The 24,488-nt window shown below is 32.9% G+C and overlaps 1 protein-coding gene and 1 long non-coding RNA gene across 3 annotated transcripts in view; one reads left to right on the top strand and one right to left on the bottom strand.

Annotated features, from left to right (window-relative positions):
• The window catches only part of TBCK (TBC1 domain containing kinase), a 206,151-nt gene that overhangs the window by 109,238 nt on the left and 72,425 nt on the right, over nt 1–24,488 (bottom strand). For both annotated transcript variants that reach the window (XM_082729169.1, XM_082729170.1), the window contains exons 10-19: nt 22,094–22,242; nt 20,088–20,226; nt 18,693–18,792; nt 15,036–15,085; nt 14,720–14,849; nt 13,617–13,715; nt 11,747–11,809; nt 11,125–11,251; nt 9,889–9,939; nt 8,084–8,167 (exon numbers count right to left, since the gene is read on the bottom strand). In XM_082729169.1, the coding sequence (XP_082585295.1) occupies nt 8,084–8,167; nt 9,889–9,939; nt 11,125–11,251; nt 11,747–11,809; nt 13,617–13,715; nt 14,720–14,849; nt 15,036–15,085; nt 18,693–18,792; nt 20,088–20,226; nt 22,094–22,242 (992 nt within the window). The remainder of the gene's footprint in view (nt 1–8,083; nt 8,168–9,888; nt 9,940–11,124; nt 11,252–11,746; nt 11,810–13,616; nt 13,716–14,719; nt 14,850–15,035; nt 15,086–18,692; nt 18,793–20,087; nt 20,227–22,093; nt 22,243–24,488) is intronic.
• Nucleotides 1–24,488, top strand: part of LOC309863940 — a 193,968-nt gene that overhangs the window by 118,043 nt on the left and 51,437 nt on the right. The gene's annotated exons all lie outside the window — the stretch shown is intronic.

Genomic DNA, 24,488 nt, shown 5'->3' with positions numbered 1-24,488 from the left:
TGATCAATATTGATGCAAAAATTCTCACCAAAATACTAGCTAGTAGGATTCAACAGTACATTAAAAGGGTTATTTGCCACAACCAAGTGGGATTTATTCCTTGGCTGCAAGGTGGGTTCAACATCTGCAAATCAATCAGCGATATACAATACATTAATAATAAAAAAAAGAACAAAAACCATATGATTCTCGCAATAGATGCAGAAAAAGCATTTGACAAAGTACAGCATCCTTTCTTGATCAAAACTCTTCACATTATAGGGATACAGGGTACATACCTCAATATCATAAAAGCCATCCACAGCAAGTGTCATTCTCAATGGGGAAAAACTGAGAGCTTTTCCCCTAAGGTCAGGAACACGGCAGGGATGTCCACTATCACCACTGCTATTCAACATAGTACTAGAAGTCCTAGCCTCAGCAATCAGACAACAAAGGAATAAATGGCATCTGAATTAGCAAAGAAGTCAAACTCTCACTCTTTGGATGATATATTTCTTTATGTGGAAAACCCAAAAGACTCCACCCCAAAACTGCTAGAACTCATACAGGAATTCAGTAAAGTGTCAGGATATAAAATAAATGCACAGAAATCAGCTGCATTTCTATACACCAACAGCAAGACAGAAGAAAGAGAAGTTAAGGAGTTAATCCCATTTGCAATTGACCCCAAAACCATACAATACTTAGGAATAAATCTAACCAAAGATGCAAAGAATCTATACTCAGAAAACTCATGAAAGAAATTGAGGAAGACCCAAGGAAATGGAAAAATGTTCCATGCTTATGGATTTGATGAACGAATATTGTGAAAATGTCTATACTACCTAGAGCAATCTATACAGTTACTGCAATCTCTATAAAAATACCATTAACTTTTTTTCAAATAAATGGAACAAATAATCCTAAAATTTTTACAGAACCAGAAAAGACCCCAAATAGCCAGATGAATGTTGGAAAAAGAAAACGAAAGCTGGTGGCATCACAATTCTGGACATCAAGCTCTATTACAAAGCTATAATAATCAAGACAGTATGGTACTAGCACAAAAATAGACACATAGATCAATGGAACAGAATAGAGAGCCCAGAAATGGACCCTAAGCTCTATGGTCAAGTAATCTTTGTCAAAGTAGGAAAGAATGTCCAGTGGAAAAAAGACAGCCTCTTCAAAATGGTGTTGGGGAAATTGAGACAGCCACATGCAGAAGAATGAAACTGGACTACCTCCTTACACCACACAGAAAAACAGACTCAAAATGGATGAAAGACCTAAATATGAAATAGGAATCTATCAAAATCCTTGAGGAGAACACAGGCAGCAACCTCTTCCACCTCAGCTGCAGCAACTTCTTCTTAGAAACATTGCCAAAGGCAAGGGAAGCAACGGCAAAAATGACTATTGGGACTTCATTGAGATAAAAAGCTTTTGTGCAGCAAAGGAAACAGTCAACCAAACCAAAAAATAACTGACAGAATGGGAGAAGATATTTGCAAATGACATAACAGATAAAGGACTAGTATTCAAAAATCTATAAAGAACTTATCAAACTCAATACCTGAAGAAAAAATAATCCAATCAAGAAATGGGCAGAAGACATGAACAGACACTTCTGCGAAGAAGACATCCAAATGGCCAACAGACACATGAAAAGTGCTCAGCATCACTTGGCATCAAGGAAATACAAATCAAAACTACAATGAGATACCACCTCACACCAGTCAGCATGGCTAAAATTAACAAGACAGGAAATGACACATGTTGCCAAGAATGTGGAGGAAGGGGAACCCTCCTAAACTGTTGGTGGGAATGCAAGCTGGTGCAGCCACTCTAGAAAACAGTATGGAGGTTCTTCAAAAAGTTGAAAATAGAGCTCCCCAGGAGTACAGGAATTGTACTACTGCGGGTATTTACCCCAAAGGGGTAAATGTAGATTCAAAGGGGTGCATGCACCCCAATGTTTATAGCAGCAATGTCCACAATAGCCAAGCTATGGAAGGAGCCCTAGAAGTCTATCAACAGATGAATGGATAACAAAGATATGGTATAGATACACAGTGGAATATTATGTAGCCATCAAAAACTGGAATCTTGCCATTTGTAATAGCATGGATGAAGCTCTTAGAGGGTATTATGCTAAGTGAAATAAGTCAATCAGAGAAAAATAAATAACATATAATCTCACTGATATGAGGAATTTGAGAAATAAGACAGAGGATCATAGAAGAAGGGAGAGAAAAATGAAACAGGACAAAACCAGAGAGGGAGACAAACCATAAGAAACTCTTAATCTCAGGAAACAAACTGAGGTTTGCTGGAGTGGAGGGGAGTGGGAGGGATGGAGTGGCTGGGTGATAAACACGGGGGAGTGTTTATCTATTGGGAGTGCTATTGGGAGTGCTGTGAATTGTCTAAGACTGATGAATCACATACCTGTATCCCTGAAACAAATAGTACATGACACATTAAAAAAAATTAAGTGGAAGGAAAAGAAAAAAAAAAATCAAGATTTTTTGAAAATCTCCCTTAGACTTCAGTTGAAGTTTAATATCACACTAATGCACAAAACCACATCTAATATACTTTTTTTGTGTGTTTTAATGAGACTTTATACCTTTTAATTTTCTGCAGTGAGATATAAAATAAAGTCTTTTTCCCTTTTAATCTTTTCAGATTAAAAAATTCTTATACGTCTCATTTAAAACAGTTTCTTAATTCATTACATACTTTTAAATGACAGTGTAAGGCTTTTGTATGACACTACTGTATTTTTGTACAGCTACTAATAAATAAGTCATCTGTTTTCAAAAACAATTTCATAAAATGGATACAAGATGAAATTTCAGTAAGTTCCCACATATGGGTATCCTTACTTTTTCCTTTCTAAGTAGTCTTTCTTCTTTCATTGCCTTAGATGGGGTAAGGAGAAGGTGAAGGATTATAGGGGAGAGATTTAAAGCAAGAGATTTCCTCAGCTCCCAAATCAAAGATAGCATTCTTGCTTCTAAAAGTTCTGTAACTATATGTTATTTTCCATTAGGCATTGAAGATGCTAAGTGTATGTAAATATGCAGAGAGCCATAAATCTCTTGTCAAATAAAATGTGCCTAAGCTAATTCATTTGGTGCCATTTGGATGCATAGCACTCAAAAGAAATCAAAGTTATTTTTCTGCAAATGAACCCAAATTAGATTATCTCACATCTCAAAGTTTGCCAGTTGTAAAATTTGGCTTGCTATCTAAAACCACAAGAACAAGCATCAACCTTTATGTCAAAAAGAAAAGAGGGGGTTCAAAAGAAGAGAAAGATAATTTTCAGGCCTATACTTGTCAGCTATTTTCTTTTTGGTTCATATACCCTGCTCTGGTAAATATACAAACAATCTCACTCAACAGTTTTCATACTATTTCTATTAAAGGCAGAACATTTTCAGTCTCAGGAAAAATATCCTTAGTCACAAGATGTAAGACATTCTGGAAAACAGCAAGGTTGTAAGTTCAATGTATTTCCTACTCTCTCCCAATATGCTATCATTAAAGCCATCCATGACAAAGATGTTTATTCACACCAAAACAAGCAATGCACTGTTTTTCCAAATGCATAACCAAATGCATCTCCCTCTCTTTTTCTTATTGTTTGATGAAAAAGGAGATTTATATTAACCTCCTATTTTGACAGCTGGCCTTTAGACTCCAACTTTAGTCTATCTTCCTTCTTCCTTCTCTACTCAAAAACTTACTCAATGTCTGTGTGCAGCGTGACCATACATCCTGATTACATGGAGAGTTCCAGTTGCCACCAGTAGGTGCAGTGTCTGGTGCAGTTAGTGTGCCTTTTAAACTCTGAAAAATACCCCTGTTTAGTTACCCAGCCATCCTAGCTAAGTGGTGTACTACATTAAATAATAGAGACATTACAGAGAAGACAACATCCTTTTCCCCAACGGATTCAGAAACATGTACAGGAAAACAGAATATTGGGAAATTTTTCATGCAATTTTATTTCCTAGGTTTACGTGGTATTTCTTTCTCCCTTTCCCTTTCTGACTTACAGAAACAACATTTTCCAAATGTCCAAGTGTGAATACTAGTTTTGTAAACAGTACAAGAGGGACACCTGGATCTCAGTGGGTTAAGTGTCTGCCTTCAGCTCAGGTCATGATCCCAGGGTCCTGGGATTGAGTCCGGCATCGGGCTCCCTGTTCAGCAGAGAGTCTGCTTCTACCTCTCCCTCTGCCTGCTGTTTCCCCTGCTTGTGCTCTCTTGCTCTCTCTCTCTCTGGCCAATAAATAAATGTTTCTAAAAAAATAAGTAAACAGCCACAAGAATGTTTAAAGTTGTAGCAAAATTCCAATGGCTGTTTTGGTGGACAACATACAGCAGAATGACTCTGAAGTAGTATAGTTTATAAGTTTATAGGCCAATTTTCTAGGTTGTTCCTTCCTTAATTGAAAAAAGACATAAATGTATATGTAAGGACCTATTTAGCCAGAGTGCTTCCATTTGCTTAAACAATAACTTTGTTGTTCCTACAGTAAAACTTAAACTGTCCCTGCCCCCCTTTCCCCCAGGGGACTTATTGAAAAACAAGTCCAGGAAACAAGTCCCAGGTAACAAAGCCCAAATACAAGGGTGGGTCAGGCCAGGTGGAGACATCCAATCAGTGTGTGGGGGGGGGCGCATACTGTCTAGCTCCCAAGGAATAAGTGCCCCGCCCTTTGGGTGCCTTTTGGGCGCCAATTCTGACCAAGGTGATAGACTAGTTCAAATGTCTACTATAGGGCAAACTGTAACTCAATTGGTCACTTATGTGTGACCTAACATGACTGTGCAGCTTTCTCTGTGTGTTACAATCTCATTAGCCACCTGTGCACCGCCAGGCCCAACCACATGGCCTATGCCCTTAAAGGCTAGTCTGTAAGGCAAAGAGGGGTCGTGCTCTTTGTAAGAGACACAGCCCTGGCCAGTTGGTTTGATTCTTGATGCTTGGCATGGAATAAAGCTTTGTTTGACCTTCACTTTGTATCAGTCTCACTCCTTTAATCACAGACGCATTAGTGGGGGACCTTTCAGTATAGTTGAGTTTTCCATATAGGATTAGTTCCCATTTTTAATAATTAAATGGCTGCCTTTCTTCGCTGGCCTAAAGCTGCCTTTTTTCCCTCTTCAATAGCCTAAGATATGTCTGTCCTGCAAGTTATAAGCCTGTTTTCCAATATCTCTGCAACTCTAACCAATCTATCCCTTTCAGATTCCTCCACCTTTTTCAATCCAGCTGGCACTCTAAGGTTCTGAGTCTAAGAGTAATTTTAAGGATCTTAATTTAGAAGTCCAACCTTGAGCTGTTTAACCAGTGTATTTTTAAAAAAATTCCTGTGTATTGATACTTTATCAACTCAATAGTAACATTACTGGGGATTAATTTGATGGTGTCAAAAATGATAAAGACTATTCATTTAGGCTAGAAGTTAATTTTTTATCTTCTTAAAAATGTCTGCAGGTAACAAGTTAATAGGATCATGGTAAACAAACAAAACAGGGTATTTTGACTAAACAGATAATTTTTGTCTCTTCTGTAAGAGACAGAGCATTTTAGAATCTTAGGAATATGTAAATACTGTATTTTGTGAAAGATTTTAAAATAAAAACTTCCAAATTCTATTAGTATATAATTATAAAAACAAATAAATAACATTTAAAAGTGCTATCCAATATAGAAACTGGTTTCTGTAGAGACAATTCAATGACTCAATGAATATGCAATTCTGCAAATAGCTGTTGATTGATTTCATATGATATACAGATTTTTCAAATCTTATGGGGGGAAAAGTGTGCATATGTTATTGATGCTAATCCAAAATCAATGTCACTTTGAAGTTTAAAGCTAAAAATACTACATAACAAAAGGGGAGGGGAGGCCACACAAAGGAGGAAAACAATATAGTGAGAGCCGAATATTTCTAATTCTAAGCCTAAAAGAAGCATTTTGAAGAAAAATAAACTACTGTTCTTTCATAAACTTTAGTAACCAATAATCAGCATCCTGTTTCATCCCACCCTTCAGCTTTTTTTGGCCTTCAGGCATCAGATTTGACTACTGGTTATTTTATCAACCTATTCTGGACTTTTTTACTACAGTTCTCTTCCTTGCTCTGTCTTAAGGATTTCTTTCTCCCTTTTACCAAGCAAATTCCTACTCTAATTTCAAATTCATCAATAAATATCACCTTTCATGAAACCTTTCTAGATATGCTGTTTCCTTTGCTACCAAAAAGAAAAGAAAATTTGAAAAAAAAAACAAAAACCCCACAAAATAACTTCCACAACTTCATCCTCTGTGCTAATATAGCAGTATGTATATTTATTTCATTGACTTATAAGTAGTTATTTTCATAGTTATTTCCTATATTACACTATGAAATCCCTTGGAAAAGGACTGAGTGTTAATTACCTTAGGAACTTCTATTAAGTAGTGCCTGGCATTGAGTCAGTGCAGAGCAATTACTTACTGAATTACTTACTTGAAATTGCTTTTTTTCTTTTTCTTTTTTGAAACTGCTTTTTTCTTATATAACATATGGTCAATACAAAAACTGAACAAATAGATACCTTGTTTACTGTCTCTTGGGAAATTATACATGTTCATCATAATATTAAAGAACATTTATTGCAGCTTTGAAAAGTTTTAAGATTAGTTACCAATTCAAGATTTCAAACACAAATTTATAGAAATTATACGTGAGAAAATATAACATTAACAAAAATAAACTTTAAGTAATTGTATAGTCTCTTAATTATAATATTAAATGTTAAAATATATTACTGGTTAATCTAACAAATTAAGAGTGGTTTTCGCCTTTCTGACTAAGTCCAAATTCACGTTGTGGATATTATGGTCTCTCTTGTATTTACATGAAACAAGATCTTGTCTTGCTTATTTGTATAATAAACCTTTTTAAAGTGTATTTAAAAAGTTTGCAGCTAAAAAGTGTAAGAACTTACCGTTTTCAAGGAAATTCATTATCAATATAAAATATATACATTCATTTGTATTTTAAAACAATTACTAGAAAAATGAAACTAAATTTTTAGAGGTAAATCCTTTCTGTATTTTGAAAAAGGAAGCTATAAAGAACAACAACAAAAAAACCCAAATATAATAGAAGCTATGTATGGCCCTCTGAGAGCTAGCCAATTAATTTTATAAACTCTGTTTTTTGTTTTATTATTACAACATATTAGTCACCATACTTTTTTTACTATACAAATTCTGTTTTGATTGCTTTTATTTGAGGATTCTCCAAATATCTTCATCTTTCTTAAAGTACAGTAATCTGGCTAGGCAGTATGCTTTAATAGGGGCCTGATAAATTTGGGAAAAGATGTTTTCCAGGCTTTATATAGGAAAGTTCAATTAATATTATGGGTTCATATTAGCTTTAAAAATAATAGCATTATTTCTGACTTTACTTAACTAAAGATTAAGGAATCGCATTTTGTGATGCACAAATACTTACATGAATATTTTCTATCTTTAATCTTTTCAGTTTGTTTGGGTCACTATTTGGTAAATTATTTGCATCATATAGTCTCTGAAATCTCTTGGTATCATTCAAGGTGTTACTAAATTCACTCATTTTGGATTTCGCTGGAATCTTAAAGAGTATACTGCCAATTCCATAATAAACATTACTGATAAAGGTAATAAGGAAACTATGAATAAGTATTGAACATATCTCAATAAGATACAAGATATACTCTTATAATACATAACTTCATAAATTCTCAGAAGTTGACATTACATGGCTCTTGAAGTTGGATGGCTTTACTAAACTAACATAAAAGCAAAAAGCAACTTACTTCCTATAAACCATATTTATCTTTGGTTATAGTAGTCATTAGAAAAATACCGTAATTCTTTATGGACTTGAAAGAAAGACTAAACCTAATGGTCTCTTTATGGGTTTTAGTGATGGACTATTACCATATTTTATTGGGTCACAATCATAAATTTAATTTAGCATTGGTTATTTTTGACTTAAGAACTTACTCTGTAAAAAGACAAGGAAAGACATTTGCTTACCTTGTATTACATGTGAGTTGTCTTTCAAGAAGAAGTTATACAGGTATTTGGGGATAAAAGCAGACATACATGCATAAGCCAAGGCTAAGAAAGAATAAGGCAAAGATATATAGCAAATTAGTTAAGGGGTAAATGGTCAGTAGTCACTCAGCACACAAACCTTGAATCTACTATTAAACAAGAATAATGTTAACAATTGATGGAAACACAAAATTAAGTGGGAGAGAACCCTCTATCTTTTAAAACAGAAAATATTTTGGAATGACAAAAGATAACCATCCTAGTAATTTTTCAGTTTCAAATGAGTATGGCAATCTTTATCCCACAACAATAAAAACTTTTATTATCACAACATCATACTTAAAAAAAATATCTAAACTTGGTCTTTATTAATGAGTCATACAGACCTCAAGATCCTTAATTTTTTTGATACAAACAAAAGAGTCTGAGAACTTTGAATTTAGGAGCTCTAGTCATAAACTGTTCTTTCAAACAAAGATCTCTTAATATTCTTGGATCAAAATGTGTAATAATAGACTATGCTTAACTAAACATAGCAAAATCTCTGGTCTAGATTAATGAGTATTGATGTCAGAGAACAGTGCATTTTAAAAATCACTCAAATAGCGAAATTTTAGTTCTCTGGTATTATGCTATCTCTAGACTCAATTCCTGAAATCTCTGTAAATTCTGACCTGAAATAGAATTTATAAAAGATGGAAATCCAAGATTCAGACTTCTAGAGATTTATGCTATATAGGGTAGCAGCCTAGATGTGATATCATTAGTGATTAGAGTCAATTAAATTTAACAAATATTTTTTGAAAAACCTACTATAAAAGAGGCATTATAAGAGAGGGACAGAAAATTAAAAAGCTGTCATTAAAAAAAACTTTTAACCAAAGAAAGGGTTACTATGTTAGTATATAAATAACTAAAATATAAAACATACACAAGATAAACTTCCAGAAATATAAGGTGCTGTATGGGTTCAAGAGGGAGAATTAGAAAAGTCTTCATTAAGAAATGATTGAAATGATCAGCTTTGGAGAAAAAGACCACTATTTATTTCTTTACAAACTGTTTAGAAATTATACATATACTAAAACTAGTTTCTAAAGAAGTCAAAATTTTCTCCAAAGTTCATTAAATGGCACAAAAGAAGATGAATTCATAATCAGATTCCCCCTAAATTTCTAGTCACTGTCTTGTTACAACGGAAACTCTAGTAATAAGTTAATCTTTCACATCCTCTAAAATGAGTCTAACAGATTATTTCACAGAAATTTGCAGTATGTAGGGGTGCTCAGTCGTTAAGAATCTGCCTTCGGCTCAGGTCATGATCCCAGGATCCCTGAATTGAGCCCCATATTGAGCTTCCTCCTCCATGGGAAGCCTGATTCTCCCACTCCCACTCCCCCTGTTTGTGTTCCTGCTCTTGTTATCTCTCTCTCTGTCAAATAAATAAATAAAATCTTTAAAAAAAAGAAATTTACAGTATCTACTAGGAAGAGATCAAGTACTTCACAACAAAAACAAAAACTGGGCGCTTCAGTGGCTTAGTGGGTTAAAGCTTCAGATCAGAATCTCAGGGTCCTAGGATTGAGTCCTGCATCAGGCTCTCTGCTCAGCAGGGAGCCTGCTTCCCCCTCTCTCTGCCTGCCTCTCTGCCTATTTTTGCTCGCTCTCTCTCTGTGTCAAATAAAGAAATAAAATATTAAAACAAACAAACAAACCTTTCCTATTTGAATAAAATATTTTAGGAAAATATGTACAGTGATTATTTACATGATAAACAGGCTTACCTTCATTATTGAAATTTAAATATAGGAATGGAGCACAAAGTGAATCAAGACCTGATGGAAAGGAGTTTGGGGTAAAGAATTCAGTAAATAAAGATCAGTATAAGTGTATATACATACCTTATTAAGTTCCCTGAATTACTTCTATATAGATTAAGCATTTTAAGTATTACTCATCCAGAAATATATTACACATCATAGTGTAGTGTGAGGAGTAATTGACAATGACTGGCACATAGTATATGCCCAATACAGATCAGATACTGTTATTATTACCTATTATTTTGAGTTAAAGTGAGAAATACAGTAGTCGAAAAATATAAAATTGATAGAAGGCTTGGACTATATAGTCTCATCTCTGACCCTAGGTGATCCTGGCAATCATTGTAACATCTCCAAGCATGTTTCCTTATCCTGGAGATGGAAATTTGTCTTACAAGTTTCTCTGGGATGATGAAAAGCAATCTTACTAAAATTGTACAGTAAAAAAAAATATGTTACATATGTCTTTTATTCATAATAATGCTGCTCATACGTTATCATGTTGAAGGGAGGTAGGTACATAAATCTATGTATAATTTTTAGGAAGATACGGAACTCTAAAAGGGACAAGACTAGGAAAAATAATAGCTTTGTTTTAAGTTTTGCCAGAAATTGAGATTTAAAATAAAAAAAAAAAAACCCTACTGTTCATCACAGCAAATTAAAAAATAGAACTGGGAAGAATGGGCATCTCGTTCATGAATTTATCAATGACTACAAAAATAATAATGAGAAGGGCTAAAAATGAAGGACATGAAACATTAAAGTTATTTAATAAGAGAGAGATAATAAATAAAATAAGCAGTAGAGAGTGGTATCCTATTCTCCAGTTCCAGGTTGTAAATCGTTAAATGACAAGAATATCAATTAACCCCAAATTATTTATGGTATAATATTATTATTTGCATAGCATTAAAAATAGTGTCCCCAAAGAGTACAATACCACAAAGGATTCTTCCTACTTTACTAATCAGTATTATGGCAAATTGTTTCATTAAATATCATGCATTTAAAGATATCCACTATGCATTTAGACAAAGTTTTAAAAAAAGTTCTCTCAAAAAATGGAAAACCAGTAATAGCTTTCCACAAAGCTAAGGATATTTTGATAATTTGTTTTAAAATTTTAAATTGTCAGTCATGCAACATGCTTCTGGCACTTCAGAAAGAATCTTAATAATGGGGGGAAAATGTTACCTTGCCAATACACAAGATCAGGATGAGACACAACCCAGGCTTTTAATACACGCCTAAATTTTGCATGACCTTCTGGTGATGATAATAGTTCATCATACTGATGACACCGAGGAATATCCACTTCAATCTGTAAAACAGCAAAACAATAAGGTGGAACTGGAATAGAGTGATCTCCAATAAACCTCAAGATGAGGAAAAGGAAAGAGTGTATCCTGAATATCAGAATAGACCATCTACATAATCCTGGTGTCTGAAGTTTTTAAACTTTATATTATTCCTCTGGAAACACCAAGAAAGTTGTATGTATATTTAAAGAAAAAAGGCAGATCATTTTATTGAAAAGGCATATATTAATAAAGTTTTCAAAAAACCTTCCTTTACATCCTGGCCTAAATAAAGGGCAAATTCTTCAGATAAAAAAGTACAATTATTAGGAAAAGTTACTTGGTCTATACACCCCTTTAGAACAATTCTAACTCATTAACTTGTGAGTAAAATAAGAGCATGTGTATATATACATATGAAGGCTGCTGAGTTTCGTAATTAAAATTCCTCTTGCCCTTCTAAAATTTAAAGATTTGGCAGAATTATCTTGGGTTGTTTAAGAAAATCTAAATCGTACTTGTCTATCTGTAGGAATTGGAGTATCTTTATCAATTGCATCATACTTGGCATGAATAGCCCCCTGCAAAAAATAAGAGAAGATATATTAATTTATCATATCTTTAACAAATTATTGACTTAGACAAAATATAGTTCTTAAAAACATCTATCTTTGAAAATAAACCCAATTATAGATAGGCACATTCAAACCCAGAGCATCTTCTTAGAAAATTCTTCACATCTTTTACAATCTGTGATGAAAGTCTGTGACAATTTACTATTTTGCTAACTCAGTCATTTGAATTATATGCACAGGAAGACAAGTACGTTGAAAGAGTCACTTAATGAATATGCTTAGATATTCTCCTAGTCCCCAAAACACAACACAGCTTTGTTGTGCTCTATTCATTGCCCTCTCACACACAGTAAGTTTCATGAAGAAATTTAAAAAAAAAAATGGGCGGAGTCATCCTTTGAGAAATTTTCCTGTTAAAGTTGGAAATGAAAGCAAAAATAAAATAAAATTGTTTAAAGGAGTTCAGCACCAGAAGGAAGAGGTTTGGGATAAATTAAAGAATGAAATAAAGAGATCACTTATATTTTCCATTTATACTGTTACAGAAAGAATAATTACATAAACTACTTCAAATTTTGGTCATGTTCTATAGGATCAAGCACAGAACAATTCTTAATTCTCTGGTTTACTGTTATGGTAGAGAAAGAGCTAGGAATTTGGAGTTCAAACTCTGATACTACATGCTATTATCAGCATCTCGGGCGCATCTACTTTATGAGACATTTGGACAAGCTGACCTTGGAAGTAGTCTTGAATTTTAACATTTTATGGTTCTACGATTCTAATTATTACCATATGGTAGGAAAAAAAGGCATTCTTATTAAGCAACCAACCAAACTCAAAGATATTTGTAGACTTTCACCAAAGAAATCAGGAATAAAGGAAGGAATTTTTTCAATAGAGAGTTCAAAGGATTAAAAATACTTGGGAGAATTTGCACACAAAATATTATGTGAAGATATCTATAAGAGAATACAGGAAGGCAGGATGACAAAGAAATTGACAGGAAATGCAAACATAATGGCAAAGATTTGGCCCATTACCATGACTGCTGTCACTAAAGTCTCTGTTAGTACTTCAAGTCAACTATAATAATGTGACACCTTGCCTCTTCTCACTGCCACCCATAAGGTACCACAGATGACAAAGTAGCATTTTTCCTGGAAGCATGGTGCTGGGAAGACAGATGTGCCAAAAGGAACTAAATTATATTCATGATTATTGACAAGGTTCAAATTAGAGTGGAATATTTCTCCTTATACTAAGCAGTCCTATTTACTTTTTTCTTTTTAAGGTTTTATTTATTTATTCAGGAGAGACAGAGAGTGAGAGAGAGACACAGAGGGAGAGAGAGACAGAGGCAGAGGGAGAAGCAGGCTCCCCACTGAGCAAGGAGCCTGATACGGGGCTTGATTCCTTGACCCTGAGATCATGACTTGAGCTGAAGATAGATGCTTATCCAACTGAGCCATCCAGGTGTCCAGCAGTCCTATTTATAAATGAACATACTTTATAAGCAGGGCTATATATTTATAACTGATATGTATATTAAAATATTCAATTTTTAAAATGAATAATCAATATAATTTGAGTCCCATTAAATATTAAATAGCATAAATGTAACAAGACTTCATATTTTTCTATTCTATCTATTCTATTCTTTTCCTCTATTCCTTTCACTAAAAATTGCAAAATAATCTTAATACTCAAATTTTACTACATAATTTTCTAATAACTTGGAAAATATATATTCAGAAAGTACTTTCCTTCTTTCTTAACATGATTGATCAGCTTCTAACCTCTTCTTTCTTACCTCAACTCCCAAAAGAGCAGCCCAGGTTAAACCTCTCATAAGAGGAGGGATGTCAACTCTTGCTTCTTTCCAGATTTGATTTTTTTTATACGGATAAGCCTATAGGTAAAAAAAGATATGAAAAATAGCTCAAGTTACTAAGTGCCTTCTTTCAATCTAAACAATTCTGAATATACCAGTGATAAAATTGAAGGTGACCTGCAATAAAGTTCCAAGTATCTGAAATTATTTCACCTGATGTTATTAATACATATTAAGTTAGCAGTGGAATAGTTCCCTACCTCTGTAAATCTTATATAGTACAATCAAAGAGAGGAGCTGAATTTACTGTTTTTAATCATCCCTCTCTATTTTGTGTTCTGAAAGAATTATGAATGGATCCTATGGAAAATAATATTCTGAACCTCATATGTTAAATAACATATAAGACACTTTGTAAAATACCTAGTAACATAGAAAGTATTCAGTAAATGTAAGTTTTTATTATGGTTTTACTTCTATAAGCTTGCATGTAAATTTGTCTTTTTATAAATTTGTACTTCAGGAGGAATTTCTAGAATAGAATTAATAGGACACAGGGTATGGATCCTGTTAAAGGCTCTTAATATAAAATTTAAAATAGCTTTATAGAATGTTTTAACCAATTTACACTTATTCCAGAAGAATGAGAGTTCCAATCTCAATATACATTTCCTCACTTTGCTAATTCAATATGGAAAAAAAGTTTACTTTTTTCAGTCCTAATAAGGACACATATTTTAGTAGATTTACTGACTAGTTTTATTTCTATTATTTTTTAATCCATTTCTCTGTTTCAATGATAGTCCTTTTCCCTACTGATTTTTAAATGTTTTTTAAATATTAAAAAAAAGATATTCATTCAATATCTTTTGTCTAATGTGGTTTTGCATAGATTCCTTCATCTTGTTTTTACTTTTTAGTTTTATTTACAATTAACATGTATCATTTTTACTATTAATCAGATAAAATGGGTCACAAGAATTAGTGTTCTCATGACATCAAGATTCCCTAAGAATTACCAATGAAATAAAAAAATAAAGATTGCATATGGACTCTTTACACCTTATGCTTTAGAATCCTACCTTTAGCAGCCTGTCAAAGAGAATGATTCTGTTTAGTTGGTACTCTGTGTCCCTCTCTCGGATGATTAAAGGGAGAGTGGCAGCTGCAGACAACTCATTATTGCTGTTTGAATGAGGTAAATTAGACTGGCTATAATAGAGAAACAAGAGCAGAAAAATTGACAAAACATATAAAATAAAAAAACCCGAACATCACATTTTTGTATCCTCCTTAGGAAACAATTTTCCAAAAAAATATGCAAGCTTCTTATCAATATAATAGAAAGAGAAAAGAAAAATAATGGTAAAAAGAATGTATATATATATATATACTCACTCATCTTCAAGTAGTGGGTAAAATGCTTCTCCACCAACATCTTTTAATCTCTGAATTTAAAGAGAAAATATTTATGATACTTAAGATCTGAGACAGAAACACTGATCTTTATTTAAAAGGAAGAATAAGGTAAAATTATATATTTATAAAGATACCAGGAAAACTACAACAGAATTTAAAATTCATTTATTGTAAACATGCAAATACATCATGCCTGCAGTGATTAAGTTTAGCTATAAAGAATATTCTTTGTTTTTTTATTTTTTTACCTTCAGGGAGTTCTCATAAATGTTGCATACCTATTATGATAGTTTTCTAAACAGGATGCAGAATTGCTAAAATTAGTATAAAATTGAATAAATGGATAAAACATTTTTTAAATTATGTGAAGTATATATAAAAAAGTACTTTTTAATACACATCCCTTAATTTAGAACTTGACTCCAATTTACTTCTGCCTTGATATTAATACAAACTAAAACAAAAGTAAGGTGCTAAAAAAAGGATTCGGAAGAATTTCTCACATCATACGTTGAACATGCATGACTCAAATAGCTGGTAAATCAGCTGACAAAACTCAATTTTCTTAATTATTTTTTCACAAACTTATTATAATAATGTTATTCCAAATAATACCATTGCCAGGATTATAGATATTCTTCAAAAGCATAAGGCAGTAGGCAATAGTAAAGTAAAATCTAAGACACATCCTAAGTAGGGTGATTAAAGTTAATGCCATCTTGCCTGCTGCTCTGCTCTTCAGTTCAACTTCCAACTCGAGGGCAGAGTATCTGCTCCTCTGGGGATTGACACAGAAGTTCAAGCTCTGTGTGTAGCCAGCATTGATCTTCTGTTGATTAGAGTTATTGTGTACTCACCCATGTGAGTTAGCCTCAGAATTTTTTTTTTTTTAAAGACTTTATTTGAGAGAGAGGGAATGAGAGGGGTGAGGGGCAAAGGGAGAAGCCAGCTCCCTGCCGAGCAGAGGGTCCGATGTGGGACATGATCCTGGGACTCCAGGATCATGACCTGAGCTGAATAGCCTCAGAATTTTTAAAAGCTGAAGAAAAATCTTTTACCCACAACTGAGAATCTGGTAAACTCTTATTTTACATCTGGCTTTTTTCTAAAATTTGATGTGCTATAGATTTATGCCATTTTTCCTCTACACTTTTAGGTGTTTCTTTTGTGGATTGAAATTCCAAGTAGAAAAATAAGATTTTCTCAAATTTTACCCCATTATTAATACACACATTGTTTTAAAATTTGGGTTTTACTGTCCTGAAAGTCAAAATATTACAAGTAACTTTTCTGCTTTTTTTATATTAAAAATGTAGCATATTAAAAGTACAAAAAGGGCAAAAATACAGAAAAGTAGAAACAAAAATTATTTGGTTTCCATATTATTTTTAAAATCAGCAACATAAACATTTTTTTAAATAATCATAGATAAAAGTATTTTAAATTTCAAAAGTGGAAATGTAAGGTCATTGAGAAAGTAAAATTGAAGCCTTGTATTTAGTTAACTGGTGTTCATATACTTTGATTATATTTAAAGAAGCAAATTAAGAGTAAAACCAAATTGGTCAAAACCATGTATTTGGATGTAATTTATTGTTTGTTGTTTTGTACTGCTACTTACTTTATCTACTATACACATTCTTTTCAAAGAGATGATAAGCTTAGTGTATGTGTAGTAATAATTATAGATTTAGATTTTCTATTCCTTGCATTACGGCAGGTAAGAGATTCTAATTCCCTCCTACTACTTAATATGTAAAATACTAACAGGAAAAGCCTAAAAATATAAGGAAAATCAATGATGTGAGACCCAAAACTGGGCTTAGAGATAAAAGATATATGCTAGAAATAAAATATATTGATGATCATGGCCTAAGGTTTTAAGCACAATGGGACAAAGACTTGGGCATCTGATTAATAGGCAGCCAGACTGGAGGAGACCCTGCTATATTCAAGAAAGAACTGGGTGTGTTGGGGGCAGAGGGGAGGACATCCAACTTTAGCCAGCCTGAGTGATTGATGTAGGGAAGAATACCCAATTCAGATTCCTTTTAGCTGTCCTGTCTCTCCTAATAAGGTAAGGAGGGAAGCTGAGAAGCTTTGTATAAAGGTCACAGCCCAGAGTGGTTTGCTAAAGGGCTGAGACCTAACCATAGGACTACAGAACTCCTTCCCTTCCCTACCTTAAAACCCATGTCAATAGAGCTCCAGTAAAAAGGGGATTCCAGCTGAAAGAGCTGCATGCAGGTCTCAGACTGTATTTTAAAAAGTCTCCAGGGAAAAAAAAAGTCTTTAGGGAAACCCAAAATCACCAGGGGGCATAAGAGCAAGGATAGTTGAGGAAATTTTAGTCTCTGACAAAAAAGCACACATAGTAAACAGCTAGATAAACACGACATTGTGAGCTAAAGGCCTATTTACCGTAGTTCTTTTTATTGGTAAATCATGTTAGGGTTTTAACAAAAAATGGCAAGGCATGCTAATATGTGAAAAAGACACTCTGAAGAAACAAAGCAAGCCATAGAACCAGCCTCAGATTTGTCAGAGAGTTGGAAATTATAAGGCCAGTAATTTAAAATAATTCTGATTAATATGCTAAGGGCTCTTAGGAAAAAAGCAGAAAGCATGCAAGAACAGGTGGGTAATATAGGCATGGAGATAGAAATTCTAATAAAGAATCAAAAGATGTAACCTATGTGTTATAGAAACCTATGTGTTATAGAAATCAGAAGAAGGAGAAAGGAGGAAATTTCTGGAAATTTTCAGAATTAAAGACATGAAACAACAAAGATCCAGGAAACTTTACAAACATCAAGCAGGATAAATACCAAAAGAAAAAACTATGCCTAGTAATATCATATTCCTTAAAAGAAACCATCAAAAGTTAAAGGAAAAGCCACAGATTAGAAGATATATGCACTACACATAGCCAACAAAAACTCCATATTTGGAATATATATTTTGAAGTCCTCAAATCAATAAGAAATCACCCAGTAGAAAAATTGATAAAAGATATGAACTAGTAATATATAGAAGAGGTAAACACACTACCAAGAAATATGAAGAGATTCATAACTGCATTATAATCAATATTATAGCAAATTAGTATATAGCAAAATATTATTCTATACCTTTTAGAGCAATGTATTTTTTTTAAGGTTTATTTATTTAAGAGAGAAAGAGAGAACAGGAGCAGGGGTTGGGGTAGGGAGGGGCAATGGGAGAGGAAGAAGCAGACTCCCCACTGAGCAGGGAGTTCCACGCAGGGCTTGATCCCAGGACCCCAGGATCATGACCTGAGCCTAAGGCAGACGCTCAACCAACTGAGCCACTCAGGTGCTTCTAGAGCAATAATTTTGTAAAAATTTGATAATATCATGTGTTACCAAGTATATAGAAAATGAGAAACCTTATCCAATAATGGAACTCCATTTGTGAATGATTGAACAGTTTGTACTAAAGCTGAAGATGTACAGATCGTATTTCCCAATAACGTCACTCCTGGGTATATACCTTAAAGAACCTCTGACATATTTTATGAGATCAGGGAGAAATTCAAGGCTTCATGTATATCTTTAAGGTTTTATTTAAAAAAAGAAAAAATATGAGGTAGATTTGTCAAAACATCATTCTTACATTTCTTAGCTGGCATAAGGACAATGTCACGGTGGTGTCATCTAATAGTGAGCTTCTGTCTCGACCCTGTCCAAAGCTTTCACCATCTTCAAAGAGAAAACTGAAAAGAGATTTAAAAAAATAATTATTTTAATGAGAACGCAAAAAATGATTTATTGCTTCTGCTAGAAAATAAAATTTATTCTAAATCATCATTCTCTCATCAAAGAAAGAAATTTTAGACTAAATGGATTAATTAAAAATATGTATTCAATATGTTTATATTTCACCAAACAATTCTAATTTTTAAATATAAATTGAGTTCATATGAATACAGTATACAAATAGAAAGTATTTTAGGAATACAAGAGTGTGATTTATTCTCTTTGCTCATGCAGATTCAATGCTAAAATTACTCTCTTGACAATATGCATATGTGCTCCTGAGGAAGTTTATATGAGTGAGAAATGATAAAAGAAGAAAGAAAAATCATGATAGTAACTTCTCAGGAGAAAGAATAGTGAATAATAAATGCATAAAATTCCTTTAGGATTTCAGAGAAATAATTTTGAGAATTTATATATACCTTGAAATTTCCATCATCTTATTTCCCAGTGTTCTGTTTAATTCAATGTGTGAGAAATAAAATTGACTGAAAAATCAGTTTAAGGGGGAAAATATAGAGACCCAGTAGTCTACTCAAATAATTAACCTAAAAATTTAACATGTGAAGAAAAAAATGCTCAGCAGGTAACTTTTATAGTTACCTACAATGATCAAATCTAGTAGTAAAATCTAAAATTAAAATTTTAAAGCATTGGTGGAAACTTAAGAGATTTAGGTTCACATCTTTATGAATAAATACAAACAGCAATGGAACAGTAACAATTTTGGTACTTAGAGTTGTACTGTTAATTAACTTTCAGTCTAATTTATATGATGATGTCCAAGATCTTAAGTGGTTCTACAGTTTTCATAACAGTGATTTAGTACCATGATGATCTCTAGGACAATGAGGCCATAGAGTACATTTACAATTGTAACTGGAAATAAAAAATAGTTACTTATAATAGGCATACTAGTCTACTTTATTAACTCTCTTGAAATTACTATTCTTTCTGACTTGTACATTTTTCATTTTTGAACATCAATTATTAAAGCTATTCCATAATAATGGACCTACTTCAAATAGACCAGAAAGCAAATTATGTATTAAAATATTTAAAAATTTATTAAAAATAATAAAATGTTAATGTGAATTCTTCAAATAAAAGCTTCAGCCAAAAAAACCAAGGTATTGACTTCCAGTTGCTTTCATAATCACTTAATCGGAATGTCTAGCAAAGAAATCCCAAATTAAATAAAAATGTTATTACTAAATGTTTTTCACTTCTAAGAGAAACTTTCTTTCCTTACTTGGGGAGTGTGCAGATAGGTGGTTTAGACCGAATGATCTCCTTGTTGACCAGCTCTTTCTCCAAGTCACCTCCCGCTAAACACCAAAGGTAATACACTTCTTCAATAGATCTTTCTGCCAGGTAATCACTGTTTATATCTATTAATAGCAAATGGAAAAGAATCATAGCTATCATACTTTTTGTTTTTATCAAAAGGCAATAGGCATATTCTCAAAATTAATTGAAGAACACAGCAAGAATCCCTTTAATAAGAACATTCATACTATAAACTGCACAAAGGATGAAATGCAGATATACATATTGGATGTACATTCAGTTTCTTTGAGAAAAAATAGAATTTTTACCCTCTATATTAGAGTTATATGGGAAATATATTCTATATATCAGGCTCTGTGGGGAAGGGATAAGGGCAGAAAAAAGCACTTGGACAGTTAACTAATACAAACTATCCCATTCTTCATATCTTGAGGCAATTGTTGCCTTTTCTGAAGAGTCTTTCTTACTGTCTCAGGCACACTATGATTCTACTGCACTATGTTCATATTGAATTTATCTATAATAGTAATATAAATGTTTATCTGCCTCTCCATTTGGCATGAATGTTACTTGAAGTTATAGTGCATGGAACATAGCAGGAACTCAAAAAAATATCTGACTGAATGAACGCTTAATAAATATTTCCTGCCACGACTTACATCTTGATAACTCTTCAATGTAAGAATATTATTGGTGCCACTAAAACACACATTCTGAGAATGGTAATCTTTATAGATGAATGAAAAGAAAAAAGCTGATATTCTCTTACAATGTGGAATATAATGGTATGGACTTCTACTGATAATATAATTTTTAGAGATCATTTTTAATAAATTATGTAGAATATGATATATGTATGTTGTAGTGGAAATTCCACTGGGAATTAGAAAGCAATATTGGCATTAAGATTTGAGATGAAAATAGGACTTTGGTTTGCATAATGAATTTTTTTTGGTGCCACTTCCTCAATTCTTTTTTTTTTTTTAATTTTTTATTTTTTATAAACATATATTTTTATCCCCAGGGGTACAGGTCTGTGAATCACCAGGTTTACACACTTCACAGCACTCACCAAAGCACATACCCTCCCCAATGTCCATAATCCCACCCCCTTCTCCCAAACCCCCTCCCCCCAGCAACCCTCAGTTTGTTTTGTGAGATTAAGAGTCACTTAGGGTTTGTCTCCCTCCCAATCCCATCTTGTTTCATTTATTCTTCTCCTACCCACTTAAGCCTCCATGTTGCATCACCACTTCCTCATATCAGGGAGATCATATGATAGTTGTCTTTCTCTGCTTGACTTATTTCGCTAAGCATGATACGCTCTAGTTCCATCCATGTTGTCGCAAATGGCAAGATTTCATTTCTTTTGATGGCTGCATAGTATTCCATTGTGTATATATACCACATCTTCTTTATCCATTCATCTGTTGATGGACATCTAGGTTCTTTCTATAGTTTGGCTATTGTGGACATTGCTGCTATAATTCTTAAAAGTTCTTTCTCCAAAGCAAGTTAAATTTAAAGGATTAAAAAGTTAGGTGGTGTAAGAGACTCTTAATCTCACAAAACAAACTGAGGGTTGTCAGGGGGAGGGGGATAGGGAGAGGGTGGTGGGGTTATGGACATTGGGGAGGGTATGTGCTATGGTGAGTGCTGTGAAGTGTGTAAACCTGGCGATTCACAGATCTGTACCCCTGGGGCTAATAATACATTATATGTTTATAAAAAATAAAAAATAATTATTAAAAAAAAGAAAGAAAGAAAGAAAGAAAGAAAGAAAAAAATGAAAAGAAGTTAGGTGGTTATATTTTAAGCAAATCCAAAATTATCTCTGAATTCCCAGACAGGTATCCATAAAGCCTTACTAGTGTAATATATATGTTGTTGGTAAATACAAAACTGAAAGTAAGATAAAGGTACTTTCTTTAAAAATAAAACACTGTTTTCGGTCTTATTCATCATTACCTTTACATAGCTGACTGATATCCTCAGGCAGAGTCAAATCAGCACATCTCAAAGAAGATGAAAACAGACTGGCAGGTTTGGTAAAGGGAGTATATAAAGGTGACACTTCACTAAATACCTTGTCCTGCATTAAGTCATTGGCAGTTGGCCTTGAGAAAAATTTAAAACACACAGTAGGAATGAGATACAAATTTCATCAATAGAAATCCTTGGCATCACTTATTTAAAAAGTTACAAAATGTAGAAAATTACTTTTCAAATTATTTAATTATAATTTATGTTTACCAGGGTAAATCAACTTTCTTTTTTTCTTAAATTGCTGTGTAAAGCTGACCTTTTAATGTTCATTCCCTGATTTGTGTGTCTCATTACTCTCTTCAAAAGTAAAAAATCCCACATATCACAGTGGTGCCAAATTAGCCAGTGCCTTACCTAATTTTGAAAATAGTGCTATGAAAAAAGATCACTGGAAATATGAATAATCTTCTTATATTTAAAAATATGATAAGACACTTTGTAAAACTTTCATAATACATGGCATTTGTATTATATGATGTAGGCCTGTTTCTGAATATGGTGTGAAATGAATCTTGTGGCTTTGGAAAAAAATTAGAAGAAAAATAACAAATTTCTACAGAGCTTCTCAATGTAAGGAAAAAATGATAAGAGCTAGCATATAGTTTATATCAGGAGTCAGATAACTATTGCTCTTGGGTTAAATTCACCTACTGTCTATTTTTATATGGTTCATGAGCTAAAAATAGATTTTGTATTTTTAAATAGTTGAAAAAATCAAAATGCTATTATTTTGGATATGTGAAAATTATACAAAACTCAAGTTTCAGTATCTAAAAGTAAAGTTTTATTGGAACATAGCAACACTAACTCATTTAAGTATTGTCTTTGGCTGCTTTTAAGCTACAAGATCAGTGCTGTTACAGACTATAGTCCATGAAGTAAAAAATACTATCTGGTCCTTACCAAAAAGAGTTTGTTGATTCCTGAGTTAAATAAACACAACAGCTTTTTTTTTTTTGTAAAAATATGATTTGAGAATATATTTTATGATGTGGAGTTTAATATATCTACATTTAGAAATATCTGCACCTGCATTTAGAAGAATATGCTTGCTTCAATATGAAAAAAAGACTCATAATTTGCAACATTTCATGTGCATTTTTCTTTTTAGTTTAGCTAACCATGATTATTTCCCTGGTTATCTGCCAAATTTTCAATTAACATTATTGTCAGTGGATCCAGCCAAATTAACTATGGCAAAATGTACTTAGAAACTTGTGTCATGGATGGTATTACAGCATACTGAAGGAATTATCACTAACTCCAATTGCCCATTAAATAACCAGCAATCAACCATAAAAAAACCAATGTTTCTTTAAGTTACTTACACACGGATCTGTGGTTGACAAATGTGAAGTAAATAAAATCTTAAATATCGACTGGCAATGTGTTTGATTTTTCTAAAGCACAAAAATAAACACTGGAAAATGCTCCTTAAAAAATTTGCTAGAATAATGGTACACATTCAAGGGGACAATTAAAAGTCTTAAATACACCACCAGTACAGAAAATAATAATAATCTATCCTTAGCAGAGTCTAGATGAATACTTGTATATAAAAATGAAGTGACTGGGGCACCTGGGTGGCTCAGTGGGTTAAGCCGCTGCCTTCGTCTCAGGTCATGGTCTCAGGGTCCTGGGATCGAGTCCCGCATCGGGCTCTCTGCTCAGCAGGGAGCCTGCTTCCCTCTCTCTCTCTCTCCGCCTGCCTCTATGCCTACTTGTGATCTCTCTGTGTCAAATAAATAAATAAAATCTTTAAAAAAAAAAATGAAGTGACTGTACGCAAATGTTGAATTTTTTCCCTTTTGTGCTTTTTGCATCTTATAATCTATCAAAGATTATTACATATGAGCATCTTAATTTTTTACTTTTACCTTGACTATGATTTACCTGTGTTACTGAATATCTTAATTAAAATTCTAAACTAATAATGCCTTTTGGTTTTCTTCCTCCTCTTTTAATGTGGCATTAAACATAAAAACATAAAAATTATGTTTTTAATACCATTCCACTCTTCCTAACATGTATTGATAAAGATGTTTTTCTAAAGACTAATTAGAATATATTATTTTCAAATATCATATACTTAAGGAGTTTAGTGAAGACAACTGTAAGGCTAACAGTGATATCACCAAATGAAAACAAATAATAATACTTATAAAAAATCCTTTTATATTAACAATAATTATTAGTTGACCTCACCATTTATTGAAGTTTTAGGTTAAATACAATTGCCAATAAGCTTTTGTTGTAATTTCTCTTATGTCATTCATGTTTGGGAATATCTACAATTTAGCCGATTTTCTAATTGGAG

This window comes from Mustela nivalis (genome assembly GCF_964662115.1).
Source record: "Mustela nivalis genome assembly, chromosome: 4".
NCBI lineage: Eukaryota > Metazoa > Chordata > Mammalia > Carnivora > Mustelidae > Mustela > Mustela nivalis.
Note: the sequence above shows the minus strand (reverse complement) of the source record. Positions and strands in the feature narration are given on the sequence as shown.